This window comes from Lissotriton helveticus, chromosome 2_2 (genome assembly GCF_964261635.1).
Source record: "Lissotriton helveticus chromosome 2_2, aLisHel1.1, whole genome shotgun sequence".
NCBI classification, from domain to species: domain Eukaryota; kingdom Metazoa; phylum Chordata; class Amphibia; order Caudata; family Salamandridae; genus Lissotriton; species Lissotriton helveticus.
The window spans coordinates 513,991,158-514,017,127 of record NC_136060.1 but is presented as its reverse complement, the minus strand read 5'-3'; the positions used below and the strand labels follow the sequence as shown (position 1 = coordinate 514,017,127).

Sequence of the window (25,970 nt, the reverse complement as noted above, 5' to 3'; positions counted from 1 at the left end):
GCAGAATGTTACGTTCATCCAGTGCTAAACAAATGCATGTCACAATGGCAAAAAAAGTAAGTTGGGGAGGCAGGAGTTTTATTCATTGTGCTGCCAAGGCATGGAATGAGCTCCCCCTCTCCCTTAAAACCGCTCCAAGTCTCCTCATCTTCAGGAAGGGTCTGAAAACCTGGCTCTTCTCACAGTAGTATTCTATCTAGCTTTCCAGGTAGGCCAGTACTAAGCACCAGGACACCTATGGGTAATCGAGCACTTTACAAATGCATATAACATAACATGACATATGATTTAATATGCGTGACCACAGGTCAGAGAAACCAATCAGTATACTGAGAGAGGGGCTAGAGTAGAGACCCTACTGAGATCTACGGCTCTTTGAAATTTAGTGTGCAGTGAATGTAGTGCAGCTGAGATCTACGGCTCTTTAACCCCTTCGACGCTCATGACGAGCTGGGCTCGTCATGAGGTAGCCTCCCAGCACGCTCATGACGAGCCCAGCTCGTCATGAATAATGGGTTTTTTAAAACATGAGCACAGGAGCGGAATTTCGCTAGCGCTCATGTGGTTAATATTTAGTGTGCAGTGAGTGTAGTGCAGCTGAGATCTACGGCTCTTTAATATTTAGTGTGCAGTGAATGTAGTCCAGCGAGATCTACGGCTCTTTAATATTTAGTGTGCAGTGAGTGTAGTGCAGCTGAGATCTACGGCTCTTTAATATTTAGTGTGCAGTGAGTGTAGTGCAGCTGAGATCTACGGCTCTTTAATATTTAGTGTGCAGTGAATGTAGTCCAGCGAGATCTACGGCTCTTTAATATTTAGTGTGCAGTGAGTGTAGTGCAGCTGAGATCTACGGCTCTTTAATATTTAGTGTGCAGTGAGTGTAGTGCAGCTGAGATCTACGGCTCTTTAATATTTAGTGTGCAGTGAATGTAGTCCAGCGAGATCTACGGCTCTTTAATATTTAGTGTGCAGTGAGTGTAGTGCAGCAGAGATCTACGGCTCTTTAATATTTAGTGTGCAGTGAATGTAGTCCAGCGAGATCTACGGCTCTTTAATATTTAGTGTGCAGTGAGTGTAGTGCAGCTGAGATCTACGGCTCTTTAATATTTAGTGTGCAGTGAATGTAGTCCAGCGAGATCTACGGCTCTTTAATATTTAGTGTGCAGTGAGTGTAGTGCAGCTGAGATCTACGGCTCTTTAATATTTAGTGTGCAGTGAATGTAGTCCAGCGAGATCTACGGCTCTTTAATATTTAGTGTGCAGTGAATGTAGTGCAGCTGAGATCCACGGCTCTTTAATATTTAGTGTGCAGTGAATGTAGTGCAGCGAGATCTACGGCTCTTTAATATTTAGTGTGCAGTGAATGTAGTCCAGCGAGATCTACGGCTCTTTAATATTTAGTGTGCAGTGAGTGTAGTGCAGCTGAGATCCACGGCTCTTTAATATTTAGTGTGCAGTGAATGTAGTGCAGCTGAGATCTACGGCTCTTTCATATTTAGTGTGCAGTGAATGTAGTCCAGCGAGATCTACGGCTCTTTAATATTTAGTGTTCAGTGAGTGTAGTGCAGCTGAGATCTACGGCTCTTTAATATTTAGTGTGCAGTGAGTGTAGTCCAGCGAGATCTACGGCTCTTTAATATTTAGCGTGCAGTGAGTGTAGTGCAGCTGAGATCCACGGCCCTTTAATATTTAGTGTGCAGTGAATGTAGTCCAGCGAGATCTACGGCTCTTTAATATTTAGTGTGCAGTGAATGTAGTCCAGCGAGATCTACGGCTCTTTAATATTTAGTGTGCAGTGAATGTAGTCCAGCGAGATCTACGGCTCTTTAATATTTAGTGTGCAGTGAATGTAGTGCAGCTGAGATCCACGGCTCTTTAATATTTAGTGTGCAGTGAATGTAGTGCAGCTGAGATCCATGGCTCTTTAATATTTAGTGTGCAGTGAATGTAGTGCAGCTGAGATCCACGGCTCTTTAATATTTAGTGTGCAGTGAGTGTAGTGCAGCTGAGATCCACGGCTCTTTAATATTTAGTGTGCAGTGAATGTAGTCCAGCGAGATCTACGGCTCTTTAATATTTAGTGTGCAGTGAATGTAGTCCAGCGAGATCTACGGCTCTTTAATATTTAGTGTGCAGTGAGTGTAGTGCAGCTGAGATCTACGGCTCTTTAATATTTAGTGTGCAGTGAGTGTAGTGCAGCTGAGATCTACGGCTCTTTAATATTTAGTGTGCAGTGAATGTAGTCCAGCGAGATCTACGGCTCTTTAATATTTAGTGTGCAGTGAGTGTAGTGCAGCTGAGATCTACGGCTCTTTAATATTTAGTGTGCAGTGAGTGTAGTGCAGCTGAGATCCACGGCTCTTTAATATTTAGTGTGCAGTGAATGTAGTCCAGCGAGATCTACGGCTCTTTAATATTTAGTGTGCAGTGAATGTAGTCCAGCGAGATCTACGGCTCTTTAATATTTAGTGTGCAGTGAGTGTAGTGCAGCGAGATCTACGGCTCTTTAATATTTAGTGTGCAGTGAATGTAGTCCAGCGAGATCTACGGCTCTTTAATATTTAGTGTGCAGTGAGTGTAGTGCAGCTGAGATCCACGGCTCTTTAATATTTAGTGTGCAGTGAATGTAGTGCAGCTGAGATCTACGGCTCTTTCATATTTAGTGTGCAGTGAATGTAGTCCAGCGAGATCTACGGCTCTTTAATATTTAGTGTTCAGTGAGTGTAGTGCAGCTGAGATCTACGGCTCTTTAATATTTAGTGTGCAGTGAGTGTAGTCCAGCGAGATCTACGGCTCTTTAATATTTAGTGTGCAGTGAGTGTAGTGCAGCTGAGATCCACGGCTCTTTAATATTTAGTGTGCAGTGAATGTAGTCCAGCGAGATCTACGGCTCTTTAATATTTAGTGTGCAGTGAATGTAGTCCAGCGAGATCTACGGCTCTTTAATATTTAGTGTGCAGTGAATGTAGTCCAGCGAGATCTACGGCTCTTTAATATTTAGTGTGCAGTGAATGTAGTGCAGCTGAGATCCACGGCTCTTTAATATTTAGTGTGCAGTGAATGTAGTGCAGCTGAGATCCACGGCTCTTTAATATTTAGTGTGCAGTGAATGTAGTGCAGCTGAGATCCACGGCTCTTTAATATTTAGTGTGCAGTGAGTGTAGTGCAGCTGAGATCCACGGCTCTTTAATATTTAGTGTGCAGTGAATGTAGTCCAGCGAGATCTACGGCTCTTTAATATTTAGTGTGCAGTGAATGTAGTCCAGCGAGATCTACGGCTCTTTAATATTTAGTGTGCAGTGAGTGTAGTGCAGCTGAGATCTACGGCTCTTTAATATTTAGTGTGCAGTGAGTGTAGTGCAGCTGAGATCTACGGCTCTTTAATATTTAGTGTGCAGTGAGTGTAGTGCAGCTGAGATCTACGGCTCTTTAATATTTAGTGTGCAGTGAATGTAGTCCAGCGAGATCTATGGCTCTTTAATATTTAGTGTGCAGTGAATGTAGTCCAGAGAGATCTACGGCTCTTTAATATTTAGTGTGCAGTGAATGTAGTCCAGCGAGATCTACGGCTCTTTAATATTTAGTGTGCAGTGAATGTAGTCCAGCGAGATCTACGGCTCTTTAATATTTAGTGTGCAGTGAATGTAGTCCAGCGAGATCTACGGCTCTTTAATATTTAGTGTGCAGTGAATGTAGTCCAGCGAGATCTACGGCTCTTTAATATTTAGTGTGCAGTGAGTGTAGTCCAGCGAGATCTACGGCTCTTTAATATTTAGTGTGCAGTGAGTGTAGTGCAGCTGAGATCTACGGCTCTTTAATATTTAGTGTGCAGTGAGTGTAGTGCAGCTGAGATCTACGGCTCTTTAATATTTAGTGTGCAGTGAATGTAGTCCAGCGAGATCTACGGCTCTTTAATATTTAGTGTGCAGTGAGTGTAGTGCAGCTGAGATCTACGGCTCTTTAATATTTAGTGTGCAGTGAGTGTAGTCCAGCGAGATCTACGGCTCTTTAATATTTAGTGTGCAGTGAGTGTAGTCCAGCGAGATCTACGGCTCTTTAATATTTAGTGTGCAGTGAGTGTAGTGCAGCTGAGATCTACGGCTCTTTAATATTTAGTGTGCAGTGAGTGTAGTGCAGCTGAGATCTACGGCTCTTTCATATTTAGTGTGCAGTGAATGTAGTCCAGCGAGATCTACGGCTCTTTAATATTTAGTGTGCAGTGAATGTAGTCCAGCGAGATCTACGGCTCTTTAATATTTAGTGTGCAGTGAATGTAGTCCAGCGAGATCTACGGCTCTTTAATATTTAGTGTGCAGTGAATGTAGTCCAGCGAGATCTACGGCTCTTTAATATTTAGTGTGCAGTGAATGTAGTCCAGCGAGATCTACGGCTCTTTAATATTTAGTGTGCAGTGAGTGTAGTGCAGCTGAGATCTATGGCTCTTTAATATTTAGTGTGCAGTGAATGTAGTCCAGCGAGATCTACGGCTCTTTAATATTTAGTGTGCAGTGAGTGTAGTGCAGCTGAGATCTATGGCTCTTTAATATTTAGTGTGCAGTGAATGTAGTGCAGCTGAGATCTACGGCTCTTTAATATTTAGTGTGCAGTGAATGTAGTCCAGCGAGATCTACGGCTCTTTAATATTTAGTGTGCAGTGAGTGTAGTGCAGCTGAGATCTACGGCTCTTTAATATTTAGTGTGCAGTGAATGTAGTGCAGCTGAGATCTACGGCTCTTTAATATTTAGTGTGCAGTGAGTGTAGTGCAGCTGAGATCTACGGCTCTTTAATATTTAGTGTGCAGTGAATGTAGTCCAGCGAGATCTACGGCTCTTTAATATTTAGTGTGCAGTGAATGTAGTGCAGCTGAGATCTACGGCTCTTTAATATTTAGTGTGCAGTGAGTGTAGTGCAGCTGAGATCTACGGCTCTTTAATATTTAGTGTGCAGTGAATGTAGTCCAGCGAGATCTACGGCTCTTTAATATTTAGTGTGCAGTGAGTGTAGTGCAGCTGAGATCTACGGCTCTTTAATATTTAGTGTGCAGTGAATGTACGCTTTGATAGACAGACAAATGTGTAGGGCCCCCTGCCCAAAAGCACACATAGCGCTAAAAGCTGCTGTGTCTGGCGTTTACACGGACGCCACTGCTTCCTGCTGCACAATTCGATCACAGGGGAGTACTGAAACATTGATGCGTGTAGAAAAGTTGGCTGATGTCCTGTTTCAGCACACGTTACGATTTTCTCTTTAGGAAATGACGATTCTCCAATTATCATACAGAGAGAATCTTGATTTCATTAAAGACAACAGTCACAGGGCGTCTCGGCACATAGCCTTGCTTCTTTGCCGATAATTCATTACTCCCGCCCACAAAGTGGGCCCAGGCTATTATTTATTGCACGCCTGTGCTTTCAGAACTGATCTGGCCTGTGCTCCGCCATTCTTCTTTATTTTGGCTTCCATGTTGAAGTGAAGGGGCCGCAGGGAAGTAAGTAGCAGTCGGAAAAAAGCAAGTTTTGGCAAAGTCAACAAAGTAGCCTTGGCAAACTGGAGCTTTAGTTAAATATTTCATTTTATATTGAAAGCATTCGCCACAAGCGGCCATGTTCTTGTTCAAAAACAAAAAACTTTTTAGGTCTTGCTTGCCCGCGCAACGGTTACCATACTTTGTGATCGCCAGAAAAAAAAATGTAAGAACACTACCGAGAGGTGCTTTGGCTCTGTCTACATGTTGGCTAACTGGAGTACAGCCTTTCGGTGGGCAGAAGTTGTGAGCTTTCACTGAAAAGGGTGCTTTTATTCCCACTTTTTCCTTGTGGGAAAGAGTATGCCCAATACAGTAGGACTCAGTTATGGTACCAAATTATTGATCAAGGCTACAGGCCTAATCTGTTTATTATGAAAATGTATATGGAAGGCAGTGGCCTGAAGTATTCACTGTGAAAAGCATATGTTAAAGACAAATCAGCATTTCAGGATGGATTGTTATTGAATAGGTTAAAGCCTGAAGACAGGTGTCGTGGGTTCTTGAGAGCACTCCAATGACCGTCGCAGCCAAGAGTTTGGGTGAACTCCTCTGACAAACCGGTCTGTTTGTAAATAAACTGACAGACTTTAAGTGGGATGAAAAAACTGGGGCGTCTAGAGCCGGTGACCATATGCTGCTCTGCGAGGCATGTTATATTCTCTGTGAGTTTGAACACGCCAACTTAGCGAACAAACATTGGCAAAACCAATAGCTCTAGGGGGGGGCGTGGCTAAGCACGCAATGGCGGAGGACGTGCTCGGGTAGAGCTCCGTGAAAAGCTCCCCTTTCCCCGAGCCTATTATCCGCCACAATACACCGAGGCCGCCGGAAACTGCAGGCGGACGTTCGTGGAGGTCGTCTCGGCGAACTGGCCGATTTTTGCTCCGAGGCTCCGTCGGGCCGGACCCCGGCCCGTCTTACGACTCCCCTGCGGACCCAGAGACCTCCCGGCCGGCAGAGCAACCACGAGAGACCGGGGCTTGGGCCTAGCACACAGGCCCCGGCCCACACATCCAGGAGGCCGTCATGGCACTGCCGCTGCACTGAGGGACGACGCAGAGGGTCCAGCGATGAACCGGCCCTGCTGCTGCTGACCTGCCCAGTGGACAGCGGACTGCGGAGGCACACCACCCGCGTCGTAGCCCCAGCGGGACCGCTGCCGGTGCGCCTGAGGCGGTCCGGAGGCGCGACCAGACCCGGTGAGGAGGGGGCGAGACGGGGGGCCCCTGGGACATCGCAGGCCACCGGGCGATACCTGGAGAGTCAAGGGCACGGGGGCCGGCACGAGGGGACCGGGATGGAGAGGCCGCCCACGACTCGTCGCCACGCTTAATTCGCGCTCCCCGGAGGCTACCACCGGATCACTGCCGTACTGGGGGCGAGCCCTAGGGGTCCAGTGGAGGCCCGGCCCTACCGCCCCTGTCCCACCCGATGACTAACTGAGATCCAGCACCTGCAACACAGCTCGGAGGTGGCGCCTGGGGTGCGCGAACTGACCAGACGAAAGGGGGGAGACTCGGGCGGCCCCTGGGGCGCAGCACGGCATCAGGAACTACCCGGAGAGTCACAGACCCGAGGCCGGGCACGGTGAGACCGGGGAGGCGGAACCGCCCACACCTTGCCGGTACCCCCGGTCGGGCACACACTTCGCAACTGCCGGCGGGGAGAGCGCCTGGAGGGGCGCCTGCGGACCCCCCCTCCCACCCACACGCAAAGGCACATGTGAGAGGGGAACAGGACGCGTGGAAACAGCCGACCACGCACGAGACACCCGACTTCATGGGACGCTCGCTACACTACGGGCTGAGTGGCGCACCTGGACTGCGGTGAGGAGGTGACGCACTGGGCCCCCACAACCCTCCCTACGAAGACGCCGACTACGGTTGGGGGGGGAACCCCGGACCAACGGACCCTTGGCACTGACAGGGGGTGCTCTCGGAGGTGCCACCTGGGTGGCGGAGAAAACGACTCTGCTGGACGCACACCCCCGCACATGTCAGGAGGGGTGCGGTCCCGCTCCGGGACTGGTGGGGCACTGCCGAAAGGGAAAACAAGCAAGCAGCTCGACAAAATGGCAGCCGAACAATTGGCCACGAGACTTGACAGCGTGCTGGCGGCCGTAGAACGAATGGAGCAATCGCTCCAGCAAACCAGAACTTCCCTGGAGTCCAAGATAGATGGCGTGGCTGTGGACCTGACCCTCCTGCGGGACGACCACAGGAAGTTGTCCGACCGAACCAAGGTCCTGGAGGGCGCGGTGAAAGAGATCGAACCCAAAGTCACCCAAACAGATAAGCAGGTACAGGACCTCCTGAGTAGAGTGGAGTTCCTGGAAGACAGGGCCGAGGATGCGGAAGGGAGGGCGAGACGCAATAACATTAGACTAGTAGGCGTCCCGGAAAAATGGGAGGGGAACCACCCCGCGCAACATGTGGAGGACTGGCTACGGACCCTGTTGCCGGAGGGCACGCTATCGCCTCACTTTGTCGTGGAACGAGCGCACCGAGTGCCGACAAGGCCCTACGCGACTGGCACCAACCCGCGACCACTGCTCTTCAGGATACTGAACTACAGGGACCGGGATGCAGTCCTGCGGGAAACGAGGCGCATAGGTGAAATACGCATAGACAATGCGTCGATCATGTTTTTCCCCGACTACACCATCCAGGTGCAACGCCAGAGACATGATTTCCTGGAAGTCAAAAAGAGACTGCGCACCGCAGGCCTCAAATACTCCCTACTCTTCCCTGCGAAGCTGAGAGTGGTGGCGGGAGACAGCACCTACTTCTTCGGGACACCCGGGGAGGTCAGCGAGTGGCTAGACGGGGGCACGGACACAGCGCCCAAGCACACTCGTGGGGGCGAGGCGAGGCCCAGGCGGCGAGGCCCACGAACCCGCCGGAGACGTGGAACCCAACAGTCCCAGCGGGCAGACGAAGGATCACGGCACTCTCCCCCGCTGGATCAGATACTCCAGGAACAGCGTGACGCACTACGGAAAGTTTCCCAACACAGCAACCCACCCTCCCAGGACACGAACCCCGAGGACGGACAACAGACGGCGCCCAGCGATGATGATGAGGCCATCTACGGGATCCCGAACTCGCAGATCTCTGTAGACTTGCCGGTGGTCACGCCACAAACCTCTGATCTGGTCCACTGACCCCACCGGAGAGGTATGCTCCATGGCCGCACAGGCGAGGGGGAAGCGGCAAAGGCCATTGAGACGCCGGGTGCACCTAGGGGCACGCCCTTCTCCCTCATGCCTACCGAATGAACAACGGACCACGGGCACAGTGAGTACTGCATTAGTGGCGCTGGTGATCGAAGGGGTTGGGGTTGGCGAGGTTGCCCCCTGACCCGTACCAGTCCTGGGCCGTCTGCGGATACGGCTGGAGGCCGGTGAAAGACTTGCAACTTGAGGCTTGGGGATGGAACTAGAATCCCTTTAACAAACTTAACTTCCTCTTGGACTCAACCGTGCTTATGCGCACTGCCCCTTAGACTGGAACTGTTGTCCCTCTCACTTGAGATTATGGACGGTGGCCCGTTTCGCCACTGCCCCTTTGGTATTTTGGTGGGTCTCACCCACAGTTGGTTGTTGTTATCTAATGTTTTTCCCCTACCCAATGACTACCAGGACAATGCGAAGTGTACTTCGGGGGGCGGAGATGGGCGTGTTGAGATTGATGATGGGAGAGCCCCTAGGGGAGCTGCTGTCAGTGCGGAAAATGGGGAGGGGTACGCACCACCACCATGACTACGATTAAAATATGCACTTGGAATATCAGGGGCATGCACACACCTGCGCGCAGATACCAAATATATTCATACTTGAAACGGCAGCAGGTACAGATCGCACTCTTGCAAGAGACACACCTAAGTGGGGCGGAGGTGGTTACACTACGGCGCAGATGGAGGGGTCAATTATACGCCACAGAATACTCCTCGTTTGCCCGTGGGACACTACTATGGGTTAGGCCAGGCACCCCTTTCACAATGGCTGAAGTGATAACAGACCTGGGGGGGAGGTATGTGCTGGTGAGGGGTCGGTTAGACGGGCAGCCGGTGGTCCTGGCGTCCGTGTACTCTCCAAACACAGACCAGGGAAGTTTCCTAACACACCTCTCGGAGAAATTAGCGCCTTGGCATGGAGTCCCCTGGATACTGGGAGGTGACTACAACACAGTGCTAGACCCTATACTGGACCGCTCGACCCCACCCAGGCCAGATGCCACATCACTGGGGGTCGCGAGGGCATTCGCTGGGTGGGCAATGCAATGGGACCTCAGAGATGCGTGGCGCACGCGCCACCCAGGCACCAGGGTATATTCATATTTCTCGGGGGCGCATGCGCTACACGTCCGCCTGGACAGATTCATGGTGACAACGGAAACGCTCCCACACATCACTGAGACGCAATATCTCGGCCGGACACACTCAGACCATAACCCACACACGTTGGCGATAGCTTGGGAACGCCCACACCCGCCCATACCCACGTGGCGATTACAGCCCGCTCTGCTACTGGACGCCCCCTTCAGGGACGCCCTGCAGGCCCGAGTGGCACAGTACTTCACCGACAACTCAGGCACGGCGTCCTCTCCAAGTGTGGAATGGGACGCCTTCAAAGTGGTGATGCGAGGTCACTGCCTGGGCACACAGGGGGGCATACAGAAGGCACTAGAGGCGGATCTGAGCAGGGTGGAGGCGGACTTGCTCCGCTGGGAGCAAGAAGCAGTGGCTGGCGCGGACGACAGGCTACGGGAGGCTCGCGAGGAATATACGACGCTACTAGAAAGGCTGAGGCACATTAATTTTGCGGCCCACTCCGCGCGAGTGCACCAAAACGGCGACAAGCCAGGGAGACTGCTGGCGTGGCTGGTCAAACAGGACTCCCGCACGGAGCCGGTGTCCGCTATTAGGACAACTGGAGGGGAGATAGTGTACACACAGAGCAAGATACACCAGGCGTTTGTGGGACACTATCAGGCCCTATACAGGTCACAGATGAGGGTTTCCGCAGACACCGTCGCGGATTTCCTTGCAGATGTCCAACTGCCCTCCCTGACGAACACGCAACAGGAGGACCTTGGGGGACCATTCACCCAAGAGGAAATGCGAGAGGCCATCTTCGCATTGTCCAACGGCAAGTCCCCGGGCCCAGATGGCCTGCCTGCTGAGTTCTTCAAGGCTTGCTCGGACGTATTGATCCCGGAGATGCTCAAGCTATACACACATGCGATTGAGGACTCGGCACTCCCAAATTCATTAAACGAGGCGAACCTGGTTTCGCTGCTGAAGCCAGGCAGGGATGGCACGTGTATGGGATCATACAGGCCTTTAGCCATGTTAAACACGGATTACGAAATATTCACCTCCCTACTGGCCCGCCGCTTGACCCTGGAGGTCCCGACCCTGGTACATGCGGACCAGAACGGGTTCATGCCGGCTAGGAGCACTTCCCGTAACCTGCGTCGCTTATTCAGAGTCCAGGAGGCGGCCACAACACACTGGCCGAGGTCGGGATGCCTCGTCTTGGACCTGGAGAAGGCCTTCGACTCAGTGGAATGGCCGTACCTGGGAGCGGTGTTGGAAAAACTCGACGTGGGAGATGCCTTCATGGACATGGTCGGGCTGCTTTACCAGAGACCTAGCGTCCGCGTGCGGACGGGCAGGTTGCTGTCAGAGGCGGTGCGGGTACGCAGGGGCACCAGACAAGGCTGCCCCCTGTCGCCCCTTCTCTTCTCCCTAGCCATCGAACCCCTGGCAGCCCTGTTACGGGACAAAGGAGGGGACTGGGGGATCCCGCTAGCAGACGGGGTGCACACGGTCTCGCTCTATGCAGACGACCTGTTACTCTATGTGAGGGACCTCACCGCGGTGCCTGCGATTCTATCGGACATATTCCAGACCTTCGCAGAGGTATCGGGCCTCAGGGTCAACTGGGCCAAATCCGGTGTATACGCCTTCAGCCCAGACCTGGAGGAATGCGAGGTGCATCTCGGTGGCGCCCGACTTACCTGGTACCCAACCACGTTTAAGTACCTCGGGCTGCACATTTACAGAGACCCGCAGGATATACTAGAGGGCAACCTGGGGCGCGCCGTGTCCTCACTGAGGGCCCAGATGAACTTCTGGAAGACGCTACCCTTGAATGTGCCCAGCCGGATCGCTCTGACTAAAATGATAGCGCTACCGAGGCTACTCTACCACTTTGCAAACATTCCGATGTACGTCCCCACGAGGATCTTTCGTGACCTAGAGTCGATGCTCCGCGGCTTAATCTGGAACAAGGGGCGCCCACGAGTGGCCCTGGCGAAATTGTATTCCCCGACGGCGGAGGGAGGGATGGCGGTCCCAAATATGGAGCTGTACTACCTGGCAGCACAGCTGCAATGGGTTACGTACTGGCTCAGCGACTCACACCTAGATGACACTGCCAACGCGGACTACCAATGGACGTACCCACAGGTGTGCGCGCTGTTTCATCCACTGACCAAGGGACCTCGCCCTCTGCCCTTCCATATGGCCGTAGCCCGCAAATGTTTCCTCCGCTGCTTGAAGCTGACGAAGAATGTCAGACCGTACGCTCCCGCCCTTCCCCTGCTGGGCACCCCCCGGAGGAATGGGATGGTATCGTCCCGCAGCATGGAACCCTGGATTGCTGCCGGGGTGGAGACGATGGGCGACTTATACGCGGACGGGACCTTGCTCCCATTTGCGGAACTATCGGAGGGCACAGGCCTGCCGGCAGGACAATTCCTCCTACACGCGTCAGTGGTGAGGACGTATACGGTATCCTGGGGAGATATCCAGGAGGAGCCACCGCTCCACCACTTGATCCAATACCTATACGTCATGGGCAGAGGCTCACATATCACGCACTGGTTGGCACAGGCGCTCCTCATACACACCCAGAAGCCCACACAGCCGATCAGGGACAAGTGGGCAATCCTCCGAGGGAGGGACTGGACGGATAAAGAATGGAAACTGATCTTGGCCAGCCCTGTGAACGTCCCGCGTAACTCCCGCTTCCGCACCATTCAGCTGTACATACTACACCAGGCATATCTATCGCCAGACAGAATCAATAAATATTTCGCAATAGCCACTGCAGCCTGTCCCAGATGCGATCTGCTGGATGCTGACATCCTGCATATGCTTTGGGGCTGCCCGACTCTGTCCACTTACTGGGGGGAGGTGACATCACTCCTGGTACACAGCACGGGCCCGGGACTACCCACCACATGGGAGGCATGCGTTCTTGGGCTGTACAAGAGGACCAAACAAAATAAACCACAAACCCGGTTCTGGGACCTGGGCCTTATCACGGCCAAACGCCTCCTCACCAGGCATTGGAAAAGTAGGGAACCGCCAGCTCCCGCGCACTGGTACACATCCTTCGTTAACTGGGCCAAAGCAGAGGGCACGGCACTGCGCGGGGAGGAGATAGCGGGTCTGAGACAGTTCCCGATTGCACACATCTGGGATGAAATCCTGGGGTCCCTGCAGGCAGAGGGCATGGCCAGGGGAATCGCGCAGCGACAGCCGAGACGGGCAGGCCCCCCACGAGCGACGACATCATAGACAGGGCTGCACACCGCGCTCACCCCCCACCTCCCCGAGGGTGCCACCGACCCCCCGGCATGTAGGCCGCGAACACAGTCAGCCACGCTACTGAGGGCTCTCCACCACGTAATGACCCGAACGCAATTCTCAACACCACAGCCTTGACACAACCCGCACGAGTACACTTCCCCCCCCCCCCACTTCTGTCTCCCTCTGCACATTCCCATATTGATGGTCACGCATTCCTGTTTTTCCCAGCTGCGGGTATACCCACTATCAAACTGCGACAGACGGGCACCCCTGGCTGAACCCTAGGCAGAGAACACGGGAGCGGGTGGCACCCACCGAAAGTGTCATAGGGGCGACACATATGTTTGCCACACATGTCGCGCGACGAGCGGACAATTGGTGGAACGCCACCGCTTATCGACCCTGTTCACCACCCGCTATACCACCGACCACCTAGGGCGGCCATGGCTCTCTCACTTCACCGGTGCGCTCCTAGCACATGCGTAAACACGTTGGAGAGACATTCACACCACACGCTCCACAGGTGCATGGAGTTACACGGACACCGTAGGCACACTGGGACGTGCAGTTGTGAACGGTCCTGTTTCTTGTTGAAAAGTTACTGGTTGAATTATGATTAAAATGTAAAATGAGACGTCATTTACAGTGATGGCCGAGTGCTACAAGCACATGTTATGTATAATCTTCGCGTGACACGTTACGCCTGATAATGACCTGAAGTATGCATAATACCTTCCCCTGCAACCATCTGCCTCAACACTGCACAGATTTTTCTTTTTGCAGCCGGCCCGCAGGCTCTGCTATATGTACTGCACTTTTTGAACAATAATAAACGTCTTCAAAAAAAAAAAAAAAAAAAAACCAATAGCTCTAGCTAAACACTTATAAAGCCCCAAAGGCGAGACCTATTGGCCATGCCAATGGTCAGCTGAGAGCAGTGCTGTCAAGCCAGATCCAACATCACTGCTCTGAATATGTAATGAAGGGATGAGATAAATACATTTAAATGTGTGATGAGAAAGATGGCGTTTCAGGTGTGCAATATTCCCTTAGGCATTCCAATGCAGATGTGACCCTTGCGACCCTCACGGGTGAGGAGTGCGCTTTACAAATGTTCTGATTGATTGATTGATTGAATGGATACCGCCAAGCACCATAAGCTGAGGCGAGACACCCCAGGCGGAGTTAAGATGTGATCGAGCATGGTTGCTGTTCAGCATGGCTAAAAGTTCGTTGGGTAAAAGAGAGTGGCGTCGAGTGGAGTGTTATGGAGTGGCGTAGAGTGGTGCAAAGTGTAGATGAGTGGAGTGGTGTGGAGTGTTGTGGAAGGAGTAGAATGTTGTATAGTTGAAGGCGTAGAGAGGAGTTGAGTGTTGCAGAGTAGTGTCAGAGTGGATTGGCGTAGAGTGCCGAGGAGTTGTGTAGATCAGAGTGAGTGGCGTAGGGGGCATTGGGTGGAGAAGATTGTTGTAGAGTGGAGTGGAGTCGTTTGTCATAGAGTGCAGTGGTACAGATTAGTGGAATAAAGTGGCATGGAGGGAGTGGAGCAGTGGTTTGGTGTGGCACAGAGTGGCGATGAGTGTTGTAGAGTGGAGTGGAGTCGTTTGTTATAGAGTGCAGTGGAGTCGTTTGTTATAGAGTGCAGTGGTACAGATTAGTGGAATAAAGTGCATCGAGGGAGTGGAGCAGTGGTTTGGTGTGGCACAGAGTGGCGATGAGTGTTGTAGAGTGTCATATAGTGGACTGAAGTTCAATGGAGTAGAGCATCAAAGAGTGGAGTTTCAGAGTGAACTGTTGTAGAGTAGAGGGGCCTAGAGTGATGTGGCATAAAGTGCAGTGGTGCAGAGTAGAGTGGGTAGAGTGCAAAGTAGTTTAAACTGGCATGGAATGATGCAGAGTGTAATGCGGTAGAATACAGTAGAGTGGCACAGAGTTGAGCAATGCCGAGTAGAGTAGAGTACAGTGGCGTAGAGTGCTGTGGAGTAGACATCAGTGGCATCGAGTAGAGTGGTACAGAGAGCAGTGGCATAAAGTACAGTGGTGCAAAGTAGAATAGAGTGGCGTAGAGTGCAGTGACATAGAACACAATAGTGCAGAGTGGCATAGTGTGCGGTGGTGCACAGTAGAGTGGCATAGAGTGCAGTGGTGTAGATAGTCAGCTGCTGAGGGCGTGGATGTGGCCTGGTGGTCATCTGCTGAGGGCGTGGATGTGGCCTGGTGGTCATCTGCTGAGGGCCTGGATGTGGTCTATTGGTCAGCTGCTGAGGGCCTGGATGAGGTCTATTGGTCATCTGCTGAGGGCGTGGATGTGGCCTGGTGGTCATCTGCTGAGGGCCTGGATGTGGTCTATTGGTCAGCTGCTGAGGGCCTGGATGAGGTCTATTGGTCAGCTGCTGAGGGCCTGGATGAGGTCTATTGGTCAGCTGCTGAGGGCCTGGATGTGGTCTATTGGTCAGCTGCTGAGGGCATGCATGAGGCCCAGTGATCAGCTGCTGAAGGACTGGGTGTGGCCTAGTGGTCACCAGCTGAGGGACTGCATGTGGCCTAGTGGTCAGCGGCTATTTTCAGAAGTTGTGGAGCAAGGTTTGTATGTCGATTTCGCCTAATCTCCTGTGCATAAAATGATAAACATGCGAAAGGTAATGTAGTTAGGTAATTAAAACATGGGTATTGTAATGTTGCTGGATTGTCCTTAAATAAGGCACTAAACTGTTTGGGGTTTGTGAGAGGTTTATTTAAGTAATACAGGAGAGCGCCGGGAAAAGCGTCTGGACCGCTCCGATATCGGGGCTCACTGCACCTCCAAAATGGCGGCCGCGCTCTACGTCATTACGCTCTCACGTAACGACTAGAGCGCGACACTACAGGTATCACACAATCTTGTATTCACAGGTGTAGCTGGGGAGGGGGGTTGCACCCCTCCTCCCCCGGAATAATTGAATGTTCTGATAAATAGTTGGGTACAGGGGCATTTAGTCGGGGACTGTGATATGTCGGATTTCACCAGGACTTTTTCCACACACACACACACACACACACACACAGACAAAAAACGCACACACACACTGTCCCCCTCGGTTCTGAAAGTCTTCATTGCACACCTCCAGGACACACCCACTGCACACCCTCAGCACACACCCACTGCACACCCCAGGACACACCCACAGCACACCCAGGACACACCCACTGAACACCCTCAGGACACACCCGCTGCACACCCAGAAAACACCCCCTGCACACCCAGGAAACACCCGCTGCACACTCAGGACCCACCCGCTGCACACACCCAGGACACACCCGCTGCACACCCCCAGGACACACCCGCTGCACACCCCCAGGACACACCCACGACACAACCGCTGCACACCCCCAGGACACAACCGCTGCACACCCAGGACACACCCGCTGCACACCTCCAGGACACACCCGCTGCACACCCAGGACACACCCGCTGCACACTCAGGACCCACCCGCTGCACACACCCAGGACACACCCGCTGCACACACCCAGGACACACCCGCTGCACACCCCCAGGACACACCCGCTGCACACCCCCAGGACACACCCGCGACACAACCGCTGCACACCCCCAGGACACAACCGCTGCACACCCCCAGGACACAACCGCTGCACACCCCCAGGACACAACCGCTGCACACCTCCAGGACACACCCGCTGCACACCTGCTGCACACCCAGGACACACCCGCTGCACACCCCAGGACACACCCACTGCACAACAAGGACACACCCCCAGGACACACCCACTGCACACCCAGGACAAACCCACTGCACACCAAGGGCACACCCAGGACACACCCAGGACACACCCCCAGCACCCTCAGGACACACCCACTGCACCCCCAGGACACACCCACTGCACCCCCCATGACACACCCACAGGACACAAGCACGACACATCTGCTTCACACCCCCAGGACATACACGCTGCACTCCCAGGACACACCCACCTGAAACACCCAGGACACATGTTGGACTTGGCCCTTCTGGCAGGTTCACCCCTGAACTTTTTGCTTTTCATTGTGACCTGGTGATAGTGATTTCACATTTCCGGTGCCCGCCCCTCCCCTCCAGTGCGAGGGCTTTGGTGTTTGTAGCCCGAGAGGTCCCGAGGGGCCTTACTTTGAATTCGAGCCCCCCGAGCGGGGCTCCTACGTTGCGGGGACATTTCTCCAGAGCCTGAGAGGCTCCAACCTAGGGCATTTGGTTCTCTCGAGTCCCCCAAGAGGGACTCCCAATGTCTAGCCGCATTTTCTGCAGAGCCCACGGTGCTCCCCCAGGGCATTAGTTTCCGAGTCCCCTGAGAGGGACTCCCACGAAGCAGCATTTCTCTCGAGCCCCCAGAGGGGGAGCTCCAACGACGAGGCTCCTGGACATACTTGCTTACGAGCCCTGAGAGGCTCCAGGCTCCCACGTTGTTTTGGGCCCCATTGGTTGTTGCAAAGAGCCCAGAAGAGATCCCAGCTGCCCAGCACTTAGTGGGCAGCTGCTCCGTTTAGGCCCCTGACATTGGGACACAGGGCGTCCTAGCCCCAGAGAGGCCAGGTGGCCTGGGGACAGTCACAGGTTGTGGCTTATGTAATTTCTGCGAATTGTTCTTTGCCGCACCACTGAATGTATGTTTATGCATCATGTGTAAAGTGTTCATGCTTATACCCCTACAGGTATTGTAATGCTTAGGTGGTTGTTCTTCTAGTATAGATGTACTAGTGAGGTCCTGGTTCCCTGCGTAATATTCTCCTAAGGTGGTTAGGGTTGCGTAGGTGGTACTTTACCTGTTACCAGTAGTTACTGGCCCCTCAGTACAGTGCCCCTCACCCCTCCGTACAGTGTCCCTCACACCCCCTCAGTACAGTGTCCCTCACCCCCTCAGTACAGTGCCCCTCACACCCCCTCAGTACAGTGCCCCTCACACCCCCTCAGTACAGTGCCCCTCACACCCCCTCAGTACAGTGTCCCTCACACCCCTCAGTAGTGTGCCTCACACCCCTCAGTACAGTGCCTCTCACCCCACAGTACAGTGCCCCTCACCCCCCTCAGTACAGTGCCCCTCACACCCCCTCAGTACAGTGTCCCTCACACCCCTCAGTACAGTGCCTCTCACCCCACAGTACAGTGCCCCTCACCCCCCTCAGTACAGTGCCCCTCACACCCCCTCAGTACAGTGCCCCTCACACCCCCTCAGTACAGTATCCCTCACACCCCTCAGTACAGTGCCCCTCACACCCCTCAGTACAGTGTCCCTCACCTCCTCAGTATAGCGTCTCTCACACCCCCTCAGTACAGTGTCCCTCACACCCCTCAGTACTGTTGGACAGGCCGCATGTTCGGGCTGTCCCCCCTCCCAGCAATGGGACCGGGACCCTGGCTCTCCCTGCATCCCCAGCCAGAGTCCCCAACGACCACCCGAAGTACCCTGCAATCCCTCCACTACAAGACACCAGCTCCGGACCCAGCTGGCCCGGGTCACCATCCACACCACGACATCGGCCCGGTCGCCATCTTGGGGCACTGCAGCACGAGGCCGCGTGGCCTCAACTCGACCCTAACCCTGGGCCCGGCCGGCCCCGCCATCGAGGCACCAACCTCCCCCCAGGAGGCAGAGTGACCACTTGGCGAGTCAATGGGAGAAGGAATCGTCAACGGCTCTCCTCCGCCAGGTGTCGATCACCCCCGGCCGTCCTGGGCGCTGGCTCCACCCCCCTGCTGGGTGTCTGGACTCCCTCATCCCGGACCTCCCGGCCCCCAGGCGCGAGGGTCCGGACATCAAAGGGGACCAGACCTATAACTGGGGCAGTGCCAGACCAGGAAGGCAGTTGTATCCTGGAGTCGAGAGACCCGAGAAGAACTCATCCGTGACTGGCCTGCTGGCACTGCCGCGGCCCTCTGCCTCGTGAAACCATCGTCTTGGCCTGCTGGCGCTGCCGCGGCCCTCTGCCTCGTGAAACTATCGTCTTGGCCTGCTGGCGCTGCCGCGGCCCTCTGCCTCGTGAAACCATCGTCTTGGCCTGCTGGCGCTGCCGCGGCCCTCTGCCTCGTGAAACCATCGTCTTGGCCTGCTGGCGCTGCCGCGGCCCTCTGCCTCGTGAAACCATCGTCTTGGCCTGCTGGCGCTGCCGCGGCCCGACCCCCAGACTCTCCAGCTCGAGGATTGTGAGCTCGCCTCTTACCACTACCTGTACCAAGCCGGTACCAAGACTGTCCCGCTACCCCCTTTCCCTACAGAGACTAGAAGTGAGAGGACCCCCGGGTCCGAGGTATCCTGTATCGCTGATATCCTTGCCTTACGAACCTTATATAAAGTATTGAACTCGACCTGGTGTGGTGCCTGTTTGTGGGGAGGGAGGTAACTTGTCTGTACGATCGCCGGAGACGGTCCCCCTCGGGGATCTCTCCCGCAGTATCCGGCCGACCCTCAGGGTCCCCGTCTAACAAGTACAGTGCCCCTCACACCCCCTCAGTACAGTGCCCCTCATCCCCCTCAGTACAGTGCCCCTCAGAGCCCTCAGTACAGTGCTCCTCACACCCCTCAGTACAGTGCTCCTCACACCCCTCAGTACAGTGTCCCTCACACCCCTCAGTACAGTGCCCCTCTCACACCCCTCAGTACAGTGCCTCTCACCCCTCAGTACAAAGCCCCTCACACCCCCTAGTACAGTGCTCCTCGCACCCCTCAGTACAGTGCCCCTCACCCCCCTCAGTACAGTGCCCCTCACACCCCTCAGTACAGTGCCCCTCACACCCCTCAGTACAGTGCCCCTCACAGACCCCCTCAGTACAGTGCCCCTCACCCCTCAGTACAGTGCCCCTCACACCCCTCAGTACAGTGCCCCTCAGAGCCCTCAGTACAGTGCTCCTCACACCCCTCAGTACAGTGCCTCTCACCCCTCAGTACAGTGCCCCTCACCCCCTCAGTACAGTATCCCTCACACCCCCTCAGTACAGTGCCCCTCACACCCCCTCAGTACAGTGCCCCTCACACCCCCTTAGTACAGTGTCCCTCACACCCCTCAGTAGTGTGCCTCACACACCTCAGTACAGTGCCTCTCACCCCACAGTACAGTGCCCCTCACACCCCCTCAGTACAGTGCCCCTCACACCCCCTCGGTACAGTGTCCCTCACACCTCTCAGTACAGTGTCTCTCACCCCCCTCAGTACAGTGTCCCTCACACCCCTCAGTACCGTGCCCCTTACACCCCTCAATACAGTGTCCCTCACACCCCTCAGTAGTGTCCCTCACACCCCTCAGTATAGTGTCCCTCACACCCCTCAGTACAGTGCCCCTCACACCCCCTCAGTACAGTGCCTCTCACCCCTCTCAGTACAGTGTCCCTCACACCCCTCAGTACAGTGCCCCTCTCACACCCCTCAGTACAGTGTCCCTCACACCCCTCAGTACAGTGTCCCTCACACCCCCTCAGTACAGTGCCCCTCACACCTCTCTGTACAGTGTCCCTCAAACCTCCTCAGTACAGTGTCCCTCGCACCCCTTAGTACAGTGCCCCTCACACCCCCTCAGTACAGTGCCTCTCACCCCCCTTGGTACAGTGCCCCTCTCACACCCCTCAGTACAGTGTCCCTCACACCCCTCAGTACAGTGCCCCTCACACCTCCTCAGTACAGTGTCCCTCACACCCCTCAGTACAGTGCCCCTCACAGACCCCCTCAGTACAGTGTCCCTCACACCCCTCAGTACAGTGCCTCTCTCACCCCTCAGTACAGTGCCCCTCACACCCCTCAGTACAGTGTCCCTCGCACCTCCTCAGTACAGTGTCCCTCGCACCCCTCAGTACAGTGCCCCTCACACCCCCTCAGTACAGTGCCTCTCACCCCTCTCAGTACAGTGTCCCTCACACCCCTCAGTACAGTGCCCCTCTCACACCCCTCAGTACAGTGTCCCTCACACCCCTCAGTACAGTGTCCCTCACAACCCCTCAGTACAGTGCCCCTCACACCTCTCTGTACAGTGTCCCTCACACCTCCTCAGTACAGTGTCCCTCGCACCCCTCAGTACAGTGCCCCTCACACCCCCTCAGTACAGTGCCTCTCACCCCCCTTGGTACAGTGCCCCTCTCACACCCCTCAGTACAGTGTCCCTCACACCCCTCAGTACAGTGCCCCTCACACCTCCTCAGTACAGTGTCCCTCACACCCCTCAGTACAGTGCCCCTCACAGACCCCCTCAGTACAGTGTCCCTCACACCCCTCAGTACAGTGCCTCTCTCACCCCTCAGTACAGTGCCCCTCACACCCCTCAGTACAGTGTCCCTCACACCTCTCTGTACAGTGTCCCTCACACCTCCTCAGTACAGTGTCCCTCGCACCCCTCAGTACAGTGCCCCTCACACCCCCTCAGTACAGTGCCTCTCACCCCCCTTGGTACAGTGCCCCTCTCACACCCCTCAGTACAGTGTCCCTCACACCCCTCAGTACAGTGCCCCTCACACCTCCTCAGTACAGTGTCCCTCACACCCCTCAGTACAGTGCCCCTCACAGACCCCCTCAGTACAGTGTCCCTCACACCCCTCAGTACAGTGCCTCTCTCACCCCTCAGTACAGTGCCCCTCACACCCCTCAGTACAGTGTCCCTCACACCTCCTCAGTACAGTGCCCCTCACAGACCCCCTCAATACAGAGCCCCTCACACCCCTCAGTACAGTGCCCCTCACACCCCTCAGTACAGTGTCTCTCACCCCCCTCGGTACAGTGCCCCTCTCACACCCCCTCAGTACAGTGCTCCTCACACCCCTCAGTACAGTGCGCCTCACACCCCCTCAGTACAGTGTCCCTCACACCTCCTCAGTACAGTGCCCCTCAGACCCCCTCAGTACAGAGCCCCTCACACCCCTCAGTACAGTGCCCCTCACACCCCTCAGTACAGTGCCCCTCACCCCCCTCAGTACAGTGCCCCTCACCCCCCTCAGTACAGTGCTCCTCACACCCCTCAGTACAGTGCGCCTCACACCCCCTCAGTACAGTGCTCCTCACACCCCTCAGTACAGTGCCCCTCACCCCCCTCAGTACAGTGCCTCTCACCCCCCTCAGTACAGTGCCCCTAACACCCCTCAGTACAGTGTCCCTCACACCCCCTCAGTACAGTGCCCCTCACCCCTCAGTACAGTGCCCCTCACACCCCCTCAGTACAGTGCCCCTCACACCCCCTCAGTACAGTGCCCCACATACCCCCTCAGTACAGTGCCCCTCATCCCCCTCAGTACAGTGCCCCTCAGAGCCCTCAGTACAGTGCTCCTCACACCCCTCAGTACAGTGCCTCTCACCCCTCAGTACAAAGCCCCTCACACCCCCTCAGTACAGTGCTCCTCACCCCCCTCAATACAGTGCCCCTCACACCCCTCAGTACAGTGCCCCTCACACCCCTCAGTACAGTGCCCCTCACACCCCTCAGTACAGTGCCCCTCAGAGCCCTCAGTACAGTGCTCCTCACACCCCTCAGTACAGTGCCTCTCACCCCTCAGTACAGTGCCCCTCACCCCCTAAGTACAGTGTCCCTCACACCCCTCAGTACAGTGCCCCATACCCCCCTCAGTACAGTGCCCCTCACACCCCTCAGTACAGTGCCCCTCACCCCCCTCAGTACAGTGCCTCTCACCCCCTCAGTACAGTGCCCCTCACCTCCTCAGTACAGTGTCCCTCACACCCCTCAGTACAGTGTCCCTCACACCCCTCAGTAGTGTCCCTCACACCCCCTCAGTACAGTGCCCCTCACACCCCTCAGTACAGTGCCTCTCACCCCCCTCAGTACAGTGCCTCTCACCCCCCTCAGTACAGTGCCCCTCACCTCCTCAGTACAGTGCCTCTCACACCCCTCAGTACTGTGCCCCTCACACCTCCTCACTACAGTGTCCCTCACACCTCCTCACTACAGTGTCCCTCACACCTCCTCACTACAGTGTCCCTCACACCTCCTCAGTACAGTGCCCCTCACACCCCTCAGTACAGTGCATCTCACCCCCCTCAGTACAGTGCATCTCACCTTCCTCAGTACAGTGCCCCTCACACCCCTCAGTACAGTGCCCCTCTCACACCCGTCAGTACAGTGTCCCTCACACCCCTCAGTACAGTGTCCCTCACACCCCTCAGTACAGTGCCCCTCACCCCCTCAGTACAGTGCCTCTCACCCCCTCAGTACAGTGCCCCTCACCTCCTCAGTACAGTGCCTCTCACACCCCTCAGTACTGTGCCCCTCACACCTCCTCACTACAGTGTCCCTCAAACCTCCTCAGTACAGTGCCCCTCACCCCCCTCAGTACAGTGCATCTCACCCCCCTCAGTACAGTGCCCCTCACACCCCTCAGTACAGTGCCCCTCTCACACCCATCAGTACAGTGTCCCTCACCCCCCTCAGTACAGTGTCCCTCACACCCCTCAGTACAGTGCCCATCACACACCTCAGTACAGTGTCCCTCACACCCCTCAGTACAGTGCCCCTCTCACACCCGTCAGTACAGTGTCCCTCACACCCCTCAGTACAGTGTCCCTCACACCCCTCAGTACAGTGCCCATCACACACCTCAGTACAGTGTCCCTCACACCTCCTCAGTACAGTGCCCCTCACCCCCCTCAGTACAGTGCATCTCACCCCCCTCAGTACAGTGCCCCTCACACCCCTCAGTACAGTGCCCCTCTCACACCCATCAGTACAGTGTCCCTCACCCCCCTCAGTACAGTGTCCCTCACACCCCTCAGTACAGTGCCCCTCACACACCTCAGTACAGTGCCCCTCTCACACCCATCAGTACAGTGTCCCTCACCCCCCTCAGTACAGTGTCCCTCACACCCCTCAGTACAGTGCCCCTCACCCCCCTCAGTACAGTGCCTCTCACCCTCCTCAGTACAGTGCCCCTCACACCCCTCAGTACAGTGCCCCTCTCACACCCGTCAGTACAGTGTCCCTCTCACACCTGTCAGTACAGTGTCCCTCACCCCCCTCAGTACAGTGTCCCTCACACCCCTCAGTACAGTGTCCCTCTCACACCTGTCAGTACAGTGTCCCTCACCCCCCTCAGTACAGTGTCCCTCACACCCCTCAGTACAGTGCCCCTCACACCCCTCAGTACAGTGTCCCTCACACCCCCTCAGTACAGTGTCCCTCACACCCCTCAGTACAGTGCCCCTCACCCCCCTCAGTACAGTGCCTCTCACCCCCCTCAGTACAGTGCCCCTCACACCCCTCAGTACAGTGCCCCTCTCACACCCGTCAGTACAGTGTCCCTCTCACACCTGTCAGTACAGTGTCCCTCACCCCCCTCAGTACAGTGTCCCTCTCACACCTGTCAGTACAGTGTCCCTCACCCCCCCCAGTACAGTGCCCATCACACACCTCAGTACAGTGCCCATCACACACCTCAGTACAGTGTCCCTCACACCCCTCAGTACAGTGCGCCCCCCCGGGGTGTCAGTGCCCCCCCGGGGTGTCAGTGCCCCCCCGTGTGTCAGTGCCCCCCCCGGGGTGTCAGTGCCCCCCCCGTGTCAGTGCCCCCCCCCGTGTCAGTGCCCCCCCCGGGTGTCAGTGCCCCCCCCCCGGTGTGTCAGTGCCCCCCCCCCGGTGTGTCAGTGCCCCCCCCCCGGTGTGTCAGTGCCCCCCCCCGGTGTGTCAGTGCCCCCCCCCCCCCCCCCGGTGTGTCAGTGCCCCCCCCCCGTGTGTCAGTGCCCCCCGTGTCAGTGCCCCCCCCCCCCCCCGGGTGTCAGTGCCCCCCCCCCCGTGTGTCAGTGCCCCCCCCGTGTGTCAGTGCCCCCCCCCGTGTGTCAGTGCCCCCCCCCCGTGTGTCAGTGCCCCCCCCCCCGTGTGTCAGTGCCCCCCCCCCGTGTGTCAGTGCCCCCCCCCCGTGTGTCAGTGCCCCCCCCCCCCCGTGTGTCAGTGCCCCCCCCCCCCCCCCGTGTGTCAGTGCCCCCCCCCCCCCCGTGTGTCAGTGCCCCCCCCCCCCCCGTGTGTCAGTGCCCCCCCCCCCGGGGTGTCTGTGGCCCCGCCCCCCCAGGGGACGTCAGGGCCCCCGTCAGTGCTCAGGCCCCGCCCCCAGGCCTCGGCTCCCCCGGGCTCACCTCAGGCGGTGCTCCGGCTCCGCTCGCGCTGCTCCCCGGCCCCCGCCGCCCCCCGGTGCCGCGCGCTCCTCCCGCCGCCGCCGCTCTCCATTGTGCGCCGCCGCCGGAGCCCCGACTGCCAGCAGGCCCGGGGCGTGGCCAGGAGGGGCGGGGCCAAGGGGCATGGAAAACCAATGAGAGAGGCGGGGACTGTGGAGAGGGCGGGGTCAAGAGGCAGGGTAAACCAGTGAGAGAGGCGGAGACTGGGGGGAGGGCGGGGTCAAGGGGCATGGAAACCCAATAAGAGAGGCGGGGCCTCGGGAGGAAGGGCGGGTTCACGAAGAATGGATACTAGTGGGAGAGATAAGGCCAGCAGGGGGCGGAGTCGGGGACATGGAGCACCTATGGGAGAGGCAGGGCTCGTGACAGAGGGGCGGGGCAAACTCTATTGGAAGTCATAGGGTGGGAAGGGCTCTGCTTAGGAGGTAACATAGATACCAGAGGGGAGAGGCGGGGCCCGCGAGCGTGGGGCGGGGTCATGGAACCATAAAGGTGGGGCGGGGAGGCGGGGCCTGAGGAGGCGTGACTTCGCCTCGTTGGTACTCACATGGAGAGGCGGTACTGCGAGAGAGGGCGGAGTCACGGACAAGAGAAACCACAGGAAGAGGCGGGGTAAAAACAAACGAAAACAAAGGGCTAGGAGGGGCTGTGTAGAAGAAGGCGGGGCTAAGAAATAGAGACAGCTGCGAGGGTGGGGCCTGTGGTGGTAAACAAACGCG

At 55.8% G+C, this 25,970-nt stretch overlaps 1 protein-coding gene across 1 annotated transcript in view; it reads right to left on the bottom strand.

Moving 5' to 3' along the window:
* LOC144821589 (rho-related BTB domain-containing protein 2-like) overlaps positions 1 to 25,477 on the bottom strand; it is a 453,559-nt gene extending 428,082 nt beyond the window's left edge. The window contains exon 1 of the mRNA XM_078678799.1: positions 25,213 to 25,477. Within this exon, the coding sequence (XP_078534925.1) occupies positions 25,213 to 25,376 (164 nt within the window). The 5' untranslated portion in view covers positions 25,377 to 25,477. The remainder of the gene's footprint in view (positions 1 to 25,212) is intronic.
* Positions 25,478 to 25,970: the final 493 nt, after the last annotated feature.